General features: G+C 27.3%; 1 protein-coding gene across 1 annotated transcript in view; it reads left to right on the top strand.

Moving 5' to 3' along the window:
- The window catches only part of LOC122268228 (Calnexin 99A), a gene marked incomplete in the record, with an annotated part of 65,053 nt that extends 53,652 nt beyond the window's left edge, over positions 1-11,401 (top strand). Inside the window, 2 exon segments of the mRNA XM_071180911.1 lie at positions 1,643-1,900; positions 4,431-11,401. Coding sequence (XP_071037012.1) covers positions 1,643-1,900; positions 4,431-4,484 — 312 coding nt within the window.
- Positions 11,402-11,605: the final 204 nt, after the last annotated feature.

Here is an 11,605-nt window from a genome sequence, read left to right as displayed (position 1 = left end):
CTTAGACTAATCAAAGATACCATTCGAAATTATGGAGGAGTGTTGAAGATCACCACAACACTATTGAGGGCAGTAAAAGAATCTCACAAATCATATCAAGAATATTTTAGAAAAATGATCATGATTAATTTGTTTTTCTCTAACTTCTAATATAAATTGCTGATTTGAAATCTAATAATATCACACAATAGTTTTTCTTAATAAAGTAAGGTAATAATAAAGTTTTGATTAAGAAGGTAAAAATTAAATAAAAATCCAAGTTGGTGTTAATTTATTTTTTCTCTTGATTTATTCTCACTTTTGCCTGTTCCTGAATTATGCACTTAATTTCTGATAGGTAATATGTAAAGTTGAAATTTCATTTTTACACTTTAGAGATTTCATTCTTGACTTAATAAATTTCAGAGCTTTATTTTATGGCTTGCAATGATACATGATATGTGTGGATGAATTGTAATAATCTTCTGTAATGTAATAAACTACCATGTGATCTGTTTTTAACCTAGCAAAATCATATATTACCCCTAAAATTTTAAAAAACTTTGCTGCTACCCCTGCAACGTTAAATATGTAATTCTTCTTAAAGTAGCATCTTCAACAAGTTCCCCTCTCATACTTCAACCACTCATATTTCAAGAACTTACTAAAACTTTTCTAAGCAAAAAAAAAGTTTTAAATAATAATAAATAAATTAAATTTATTCTCTCTAACTTTCAACATTTTACAGGTTCAAACTAATGTTTTGAATAAATCTAACAATCAGTTGCTGAAGTACTTTTTTTTATCAAATGTTTGGTAGCTTTAAAATATTCTTCAAATTATCCATAATATTTTTGGAAAATTTTAAATGGAAAGAAAATAAACTTTTCTAGAATCTAAATTAATAAAAGCCTATGTCTTTTTTTATTTAATTCTCTCTCGATTAATTTTCAAGTGTTAATAAAATAGTTTTTATTCATTCACTCAAGTACAAATACATTTTATTTAAACTTGTAATGGATGGTTCTTGATATTAATAAAGATTTTTAATTCATTCATTAAATGGAGATGCGTGAAAAACAAATTTTCCAATGTGTTAAGCGTTAGTCATTGTTTTAAATTTTACTATAAGCGATTCAATTTTTCACATATTTTAAAGATAGCATCAGTGATGGTTTCTTATTTAAAGCTTTATTTGAGCGAAAAAGAAATAGTTTATTGCGCACATTTAAATATTTAATAATTTTATATTCACTGTGTCGGATCAGTTCAATAAAGAACATTACGTGGTAGCATGTTGGTCCACATCACCGAATTTATACTTTTAGAGTTTTCTAATACCACACATTTTTTATTTTTTTTTATTTTATTCCTACTATTAGTTCACACTCTCTCTATGTTTTGTTCAAATTTTCAATCATTAATAAAATACTTTTTTATTCATCCATTCAAGTTCAAATACATTTTTTATACTTGTAGTGGATGATTTTTGATGTTAATACAGTTTTTTTTTTTTTTCAAATTAATACATTCATTAAGATTAATTAATTAATTTTAGTTTTATATTTGAGAAAGAAATTTTAATAATTTAATAAAAAGTAGCTAAAAAAATTTATATTGCTTGTTTGTATTTTGTTTATGATTAAAGTTTGTATGTTACCAGGAATTGGAGAATAAACGCAAAATGTATGCCGGTAAGGAGGGCCCGGCAGATGAAAAGATGAGAGAAGTTCCAAAAGAGGCTACGATTACGGAGGTAAAGGAGGAGGAAGAAGAAGAGGAAGAGGTGGAAGAACCACCCGAGGAAGAAGTGGAATTGCTTGATAATGAAGAAAATGAGAGGAAAGAAAAAGAAGATGATGATAGTACGAAAAAAGATGATAAAGAAAATAGTGACGAAGAAGAACTATTAGAAGAACAGGTAATTATATGCTAGATAATGAAATTTTACATTTATGTTTCTGAAATGTTTTGTTATTATGTTTTATAGAGCTATTCTTCTGTTATGTATGGGACATTTGCAGACTTCTAAAGTATATGAAAATAGTAAAATAATGGAGTTTTTATTATTATCATTTATTTTTTACAATTTCGAAAAAAAAACTTAAATTTTACATAGAAAGCAAAAATACAGTTTTAATTATTGAAAAGAAATTTAATATTGTGATGCCTGGGGAAGAGGCAATGCTTATTTTCTGGCAATTACAGCATACCATAAAAATTTTGCTTCTGGCTAGGTTTAAAAAATTTCAACACAAATATGCTACATTTTGAAGAAGTGAAAGTAGCATAACGCATAATCCAACAAATGATAAAAAATAGTTTCAACATTACGTATGACTTTGTCTACAAATTGACCCTGTCAATGAAATGGCCCCGAACGAAATGGCTTTTAGATGAAGTTATTATCACTGAAATATATGAAACGCGTAAATCCATGATTCGATCTTTTCCTCTTTTGAAACTAAGGCAATTAATTTTCTGGTAGTTTTTAAAATTCTGATATTACTATGACACGAAATTTGAATAGCGCAATTGAATGACCACTTTTTGATGCACTGCACTTTTTCAAAGATGTCTTTCTTGTGCATCAGAGAGGGAAGAAATAATCATGATTTTTCTATTCAGATTTGAGATTTTTAAAAAAATCAGAAATGACTGGCTTCAGCTTGAATTTCGAATTAATAATATAAAATAAAAAATTCAGAAATTGCAAAAGTTTAAAAGATAGTTCACTCTAGAAATGATGTTCTTTTTCCTTTAAAGAACACCGCATTTTACATTTATTACACATTTATATACATTTTTACATCTGAGTATCTCTTTTTTAAAGACACCTATTCTCATGATTTGCAATCTTTATTTTAGGAATTACTGAACGGATTTTGCAATTTTTAATATGGGGAATGATTTACAAAATTCGAAGAGGAAATAATAAGTGCATTCTTCCGCCTACAAAATGCGAGAATATTGCCTATAATATTAGAATTTAAAAAATATTACTCTTCTGTGAACACAACGTTTCTGTTACTTTAAACTAGTAATTGTTATAATTAAAAGTATCTTAAAGAAAAATATTGATGCTAGGAAAGTTTGTCGCAGAAAGCTCAAGGATAATAACTCTGCCACAAGGATAATAACTATGGCTCGATTGATACGGACTTATTGAAAAAACTCCGAAATAAACTTTTATCACAAAATAGAAAATCACGATACAAACAACAGATCTTAAGCCAGGCAACCTTACCTATTGTCTGTCAGAACAAAGCTAACTTTCTTTAGAAGGGAAGTAATTCAAAAAAGGAATGTGATGGCAGAGAAATATCTGAATTCACACAAATAGACAAAATGATCTGAAATCTAAATACTGCTTTTTTTGACGTTTCTTGGTATGACAAAACTTCATCATATCTTGCTCTACAAACTATTTTTTATCCTTTTTATTGTCTTTTTTCTTTAGAGATTGAGTGCAAATATTGATATAAAAATTTTTTTTAAAGTCTCTTAATTAGAAAAAGAAAAAAAATAAAGGAAATAATTGCACAAGCTTATATTTGTTTTCTGGAAGAATAAAAATTTATGAAAAAGTACTAATTACATTAGAACTTCATTCGCTTTAAAAATATATACGAATTTGAAATAACAATTCACTTGCAGCAAGGCAGCAGATGTTTACTTTATCAAGAATACAAAAATAATTGCACATTGTTGGAATCTTAAGCATAAATTCAGTTTTACAATGCCAAAATTATTTCCACCCTCGTCACACCAGCTCATCTTGATGCCCTAGAATCTTGTCTTGTTGAATGCTGATTCCAATGCATTTTCCCTGATTTGCCCCTATCAGCCACTGCAGTTTTTTTTTTTTTTTTTTTTTTTTTTTTTTTTTTTTTTTTTTNTTTTTTTTTTTTTTTTTTTCTGTTCATCTTTTTTTCTCTCTCTATTGTGGTTTTTCCTAGCTTTGTTTCGCACCTTTATTTTTCCATTTTTCATTGTCAACTTTTCGATTTATATTTCAAAACACTTCTGAACTCTAAAAATGTATGAGATACTAATGTAATTATGTACCATTATTTTCCTTAATTTTTTCCTTTAAATAATATAAATTTTGTTCTAATTCAATTGCATGAGTGTATTAATGTGAGCATATTTATAATATCTTATGAATCATACAGATATTTTAACAGAAAACAGTTCATTTAACCAGAAAATGCAAATCTCATCAGTGATGGTAAATATTTTATTGTAGTAAATAAAAATAACATGCATTGCATTGCTTTTAGTTTATGCAAAAATCTTTTTTTTTTTTTTTTTTTTTTTTTGCATTAAGTAAGAAAGAGATAATAAAATAGAAACTTAAATTTTTTTATTCTTGCTTAGAAACAAAATACTGATTCTTATGTTGTGCCAAAATTCATTTGTGTTTATTTTTATACTTTTTATTTGAACAGGATGCTTCTGCCTCTGGAGATTTTCCCAGACGACGAAGACCCCGCAAAGAATAGTTTTCAAATAAATTCATTTTGGGCCATGGGGATCGAAAAAATAAAAAAAAAGTATTGAAAAAAAAATCAAGTGCCTAGTCAAAAGTTTTAGCTATTAGATCTGAATATCTTTATGTATCTAGTAGGCTAATAGAAGATTGAAAAGAAGATCCATGGCATCCATTGCACGTTAGTGAGTGGGTTTTGCATTAAAGTTTGATGCATGTGTGTATGCTTACTGTATCTGTGAACTTACTTTAAAAAGCTGTATTACTGATTTTGCGTGTGAATGCAGTGTGAAAAAATATTCAAAAAAAAATTTCCTCCACAATTTATACTTAAATAGGGACTCGAAGTGGCGTGTCGAACCTTCATGTCAATATAATCATTTCATTTTACCATCTGATCTTAACTTTTAAGATGGTTTTAGTGCATAGTGTTTAGATGACTACATTTCTTACATTTAACTTATAAATTATATCTCTGAAACACTGATATACATTTATTTCTTTTATTTATCAGGGTATATGATTTGTTTTAGCCTTTTATTTCAGTGAAACCTCTCGGTAACGACCACTCTCTGTTCCACAATAAAATGGAGGTTGGTCGTCCTGAGAGGTTACTTCCGTCGACTTATCAAAGGTACGCGATTTTTCGGTTTTTACTTTACTCACTGTCTTTTTCTTGGTGTGAAAATGCCATTTACGTTGGCATCATGAAAACAGAACCGATGAATTAAATTGAGTTTTAATAAAAATTACTCCTACTGATGTAATTATGTGCAAAAAGCAGATTTACCAATTAATAAATGATAGAAGTATTTTAAATAAATAAACAATTATGTTTTTTGTTTGAATTTAATTTCGTATCATAAAAATTTACTTTAAAAACAAGAGGTTTGTTTGTTTGAGACACTTAGTTTTTTTTTTTTAAATAACTTTTTTTTTCTAATTTAACTTTAAAACTAAATCGCTGTTTACACCGTTTTTAGCACACTCTGACTGTAACATGAGGTTGTCAATCTCTTTCAGCAATTGTCAAAAAGAGGCAAAATAAGAACCAATCACCAACATTTTGAATCTATTTATTTGTTTTGTTAGTGTTTTTTGTTTCAATATTTATTCGTGTTTTCTTATTTGACAGGGTATCTGCGCACTTGAAAAGTCATGAAAAATAATGAGAAGTCATAAATTTTGGTATTGAGCAAAATTTTTCATGATTTTAACAATTATTTATTTTTTTTAAAGAAATCATGGAAAGTCATGGATTTATTAGGTTATTGAAAAATCTAATTTTTAAAATGGAATTTACCCCCCATTTCACAGTGTTCCGATGTTCAGAATATCTGAATTTGTAACAAAATTCCCACTCATAGTCATATTTTTTTAAGATATGAAATTTTTTTTATCCTGTTCTTTAAAAATTATGGTGTTCTTTCAAAAAATGAAAGAAAAAAGCATCATTTCTAGAGCGGATTATCTTTTAAACTTCTGTGATTTCAGAATTTTTTTTTGTTTTTTCAATTTAAAATTCTAGCTGAAGCAAGCCAGTAATTGGCGAATTTTTTATATTCAGAAATGAGAACAGAAAAATGAGAAGTATTTCTTTCCTTTCTGATGAATACGAAAAGTATATCTTAAGAACATAATTCTGCAGAAAATTTTTTTTTGCTTTGTTTTTTTTCCCCCCAGCTATTTTATTGCTTCAACTCTTTCTTTAATCTGTTTTTCAAAATTTAATATCAATAAATACAAAGATGCTGAGTATAACAATTTTGGTTATGCCTATCATTTCAATTAATGTTATCATATTCAGGGATGAGATTTTTCCGCTTTTTAGTGGATTTCCGTTTTTTTTTCACGTTTGTCTCTCGAATTTCAGCCTTTTTATCCAAAAACTCCGATTCNTTTTTTTTTTTTTTTTTTTTTTTTTTTTTTTTTTTTTTTTTTTTTTTTTTTTAATAAAAAATTCCGCTTTTCTGAAAATTCAGTAGTTGAAATAAAATAATTATTTATTTCTAATTTTCAAAGATAAACAGAAAGTTCAAACTACGTAGCTGCCAACCCTTCCACATTTTTACTTATTTTAGCGGTTTTCTCCGCTTTTACGCGCGGACAACAAGATTTTCTGCTTTTTTACCCTTCCGCTTAATAGCTCGTATTTTCTTAATCCAGACGTTGCTGCATTTTAATATCAAACATCGTTTTTCGTATTAAGCTGATTTAAAAGTTGCGCGTTGTGATTCTCATTCTCGCGATTTCAATATTGTACATTGCAATTCTTATTTACGAGATTTAAAAATCCAATGTCGTGATTCGTTTTTGCGGTTGTAACATCGATTTTTGTATTTACACGTGATTTATAAATTTGGATTCGTATTCACGCAATTCATATTTACGCGATTTTAAAATCCAAGATCGCTATTTGTATTCTCTTGATTTTAAAATCCTTCATTGCGATTCTTGTAAGAAGTAAGTTTTTTTTCTTGAATTGGTTACTATAAGGCAGTTTTTCTATCAACGATTATTGGTGTATATATATAAGCATTACAACATCAGCGAAACTGAATGAGAATATGTTACGGATATTTTTGCTATAAATCACGTAAGATTTACTCGCGTTAAAATTCAGCTTTTTTGCCTTTTGACCAATCTCATCCCTGCATATTGCTTTTTTAAATTTTTTGTAGGTGAAAATAGTAACTTCATCATGAAAAATTCTTAAAAATAGTCATGGAAAGTCATGAATTGGAAAATCTAAAATGCATCAGATACCCTGTAAACAGTAGTGGTTGTTCCTGGAGGTTTCACTTTTTTTTGTAACTCTAGATTTATAGACTGTATGATACACTGCAGTGAATCTTATAAAATTATTGTTCTAGGTTGTATTATTAAATACAAACACTGTTGACAGTGAATATGATTTTTTTGTTTCTTGTTTTATTAGTCAAAGTATATCAGCAGTTATTTGTGTACAATTATTTAGTATATTAATTTGTTTATTCTTTTGTATTTAATGTTACTTGGGAAGGATTTTTGTTTAAAAAGACGTGAGGATGCCACTAACCCATAGATTTCATGTGGAATAAAATCCTAAGAACAGAGTTAGGATAAGCTTTTTGGAACCATCCAAAATATCACATTTTTCAGTTTTAATTTACTCTTAACATTTACAAATTGCTCTGTTATGGCCACTTTTTTTTCTAATATATTTGTATATATAGAGCAGGGGTTTCCAACTTACATGAGGCCGGGGGCCACACTTAAAAACACAAATCAATTGGCGGGCCACAACTTTATCAAAATTTTATAAAGGACTATTTTATGTTTGAAGGAACATTTAATATTACTGTCAGATTTTTACCAAGTTGTGCAAAACAAAAGTATTGAATTACAAATTAAAATAAGTAGATTTTTTAAAAATATTTCATTGTTGTTAATAATATTTTTAAAAATATTAAATAAAAAATAAAAATTCGGTCTACAATAACTTTAATGTGCACCTATGTATTAAACAATTAATGTGCAACAGATATCTAATTGTTAAGATATAAAACTTTAAAAATGTTGGTATTAAAACTTACATAGTAGCACACGAAATATTCAATGAAAAAATTGAGGTTTGTCTGCTACAACCACCAGAGAATAGATATTTATATTTTAAATTAAAAATTTACAAATGTGTGTGTAAACATTTTCGTCCAAAATGAGTGGTTTGAAAAAGTTAAATCGGAGAATTTTTTCAAGAAAATTTCTGATACGCACATGCTAAATTATATTCACAAAATACAAAAAAAATGAATTAAAAAAGAACAACATACACTATTATTTTGGTATCTGAATAAATATTTTCGTGGATACAAAACCTGAGAAATAAATTTTTTTGCACCGTTGGTATGTTTAATTAAATGAAGAAATTACGTTTTTATTAACGAGTGGAGTTCTTACCATACAGTTTTTTTACGAAAATTAACCCCAAAAAATGACAACTAATATATAAAAAAAGCTTCGTGGGCCGCCAGTTGGACACCCCTGATATAGAGAAATATTAATTTTAAAAAAAATACTGTATCTTGTTATCCACCTGATGACATCTACTCAATATTAACATGTGCACTGAGTCTTTTGTAATATATGGTATATGTTTTCAAAATCCTTAATTTTTAAATAAAAACACATAATTGGTTGCAAACTTTTCAGTTAGAGAAAAACACAGCAGGGTTGCCACTCCACAGGAAAAACCTAAAAAATACAGGGAATTTAAAAAGCACCTAAAATAACAGGGAATTTAAAAAGCACCTAAAATAACAGGGAATTTTGAGTTTTTCTTTCGAAACTAGAAAAATGTTTCTTCAGGGAATTTTGTTCCTTATTTTCGTCTATTAAAAAGTGGTAACCACTCAGATTGGGATACTTAAGAATGATATTTTAGCCATATTAAACTATTTCATTTACACAAAATCATTATTTGTTTTAGGTATGTTCAGCTGTTCCTTTTTTTCTCTTAAACTTTTTCAGAAATTATAACTAGTATAGTTTGCTCAATACAGCTCATACAAGAGCACAGTTATTGTGTTTTTCCTTTTAATATATACAGGGTATGCGCGCACCTGTAAAGTCATGAATTTTGGTATTGAACAAAATTTGTCATGAAATGTCATGATTTTAACTATTTTTTTTAAAAAAATCATGGATTTAGGTTGCCGAAAAATTTNCCCCCCCCCCCCCAATTTCATGGTGATTATCTGAATTTGTAACAAAATCCCCACTCAGAGTCATATTTTATTAAAATATAAAAAGTTTTTATCCTGTTCTTTAAAAATTATGGTGTTCTTTCAAAAAATAAAAGAAAAAACATCATTTCTAGACTGAAGTATCTTTTAAACTTCTGTGATTTCAGAATTATTATTATTATTTATTTTATCAATTTAAAATTCTAGCTGGCAAGCCAGTCATTGGCAAATTTTGAACAAGAAAAGTATATTTAGAATGTAATTCTGCAGAAAAAAAAAAGAAAAAATTATTTGCTCAGCTATTTTATTGCTTCAACTCTTTCTTTACTCTGTTTCTTAAATTTAAAATCTATAAATATGAAGATGCCGAGTGTAACAGTTTTGCTTATACCTATTGTTTTAATTAATGTTATTATAATGCTTTTTAAATTTATTATTCTGTTTTTGTCGGAGAAAATAGTAACTTATGTCATGAAAAGTTCTTGGAATTAGTCATGAAAAGTCATGAATTTGAAAATCTAAAATGTAAGTTTATAATATGTACAGAGAATTTCTTTTTTCCCAAATTTGAATGGCAGCCCTAACACAAACACTATGGAAATCTAACAAATCGCTATTGCAAAAAGGGGACTGAAGATATAAAAATTGTTTGATTACCAGCGGAGGCGGGGGGTAGTGATTATTAGCAGTATCTCTTTATTCTCCGCATAAATCTAACAGGTTTTGATGTTTTCAATTTTGCCTTTCTCAGTTTTTATTTATTACATTTTTTACCTTGTGTTTTCCTCGTTTAAATATTAATTTGATGTGCTACCTTTTTTTTTATAATTTCACATTTGAAAAATATTCTAAAATTATGCATTAAGAGTATTTCGTTACTGAACATATCCTCTATGACTTATTATGATCTAAATTATGTATATAAATTTTGGAACGAGGTGTCTTACAGAGTTTTATAATTGAATTTAATTAATATGATATATTTGTTTAACATATATTAATTTATACAGAGTGCGTAGAATTTTTAAAAAGTGCTTAATGGTGCTCTTTTTTTTTAATTTGGGGATTGTAAAAAGTGCTTAATTTTCTATCTTTTAAAAAGAGATTTTTTCTGTTCCGTATCGATTGCCGTTCTAAATTACAAGAAATGCACGATTTTCTCTTCAATATTTTTCAGAAACTGGTTATTTCATCATGATTATGTTAATTTCTGAAAATGTTTTTGAATTTTATTGATTGTATGTTTATAAATTTAAAACTTGAAACGATAGAAAGAAAAAAATTTTTATTACTGCACAGATCCTAATTATAATTTTTTTTTCTTCTGGAATGTGAATATATTTTTTGAGTGCTTAAAAAGTACTTATTTTTTGTTCAAAAATCTGACTACTGGCTGTTATTAAAACTACCGTTTATAGATTCATTTCCATTTAAGAACTATCTTATAATATTCTGCTATTACTTATTTTTTCCTGCTTTATTTAAATTTGATGTATTTCTCCCTCTATTTTGATGCTTTTTGTACATCATTAAATATGTTGAAGTTTTATTATTTTTTTCCTTGTTTGAGATAAAACTTTAAGTAATGAAATATCAATTAACTTTTTCATTTCAATTACTGCAGTTAAATTATCTATGTTTGGTGTAGGAAAAATATTTCAACTGCTATGAAAAAGCATCACTTTAGTTGGCATCCCTAAAAACTTGATCAAAATTGGAAATTGAGTTATTATCACAAACAATTTTTTTTAGCAATATTGTGATTTATTTAATATTTAGTGTATAACATTTTGTATGTGAATTGCATTTAGATAAAAAAAAATAATATTAGTCTTAACAAATTGTTCATTTGTATCATAATAGTTGCCAGAGTTTTAAAACATTTGTAAATTCATTGGTTTGTTTGCCGCTAAATTATTGCAATTTTGTTGTAGGACTTCATAATCACTTTTTGTTTTTCTTTAGAACAATGTTAAAGAACAAATTATCGTGTAATTGTATACACAGCATAGTCTGCAAGAATTTCTCTCATCGCTTTAATATTGTATTTCTTGTACAAATAATAATTGTTCATTATAAAATCAAATAGCAAATGGCCAAAAATTGCATCTGCACTTCTCACCACGGATCTACGTTTATTTGTTTTTAACCTGATACAATGTAAAGCTTTGTCATAAAATATTCATAATAAAATAACTGCAATTCATTTTACTGGCCTTTTTTTGTTTTGTATACACCTTTCAAACTAAACTTTTAGCACTGTTAATTATATGATGTAACATTGTTTAAATTGACAAGAACAGTCCTAACTATGAGGAATTTAATTAGAAAAGACATAAAAATCATTTATACAGTCAAACCCCGCTATAGTGTACACAGTTTATAGTGAACTGCCGGATATAGTGAACGA

The sequence above is a fragment of the Parasteatoda tepidariorum genome, chromosome 5, assembly GCF_043381705.1.
Source record: "Parasteatoda tepidariorum isolate YZ-2023 chromosome 5, CAS_Ptep_4.0, whole genome shotgun sequence".
NCBI classification, from domain to species: Eukaryota; Metazoa; Arthropoda; class Arachnida; order Araneae; family Theridiidae; genus Parasteatoda; species Parasteatoda tepidariorum.
This window is presented reverse-complemented; position numbering and strand designations above follow the sequence as displayed.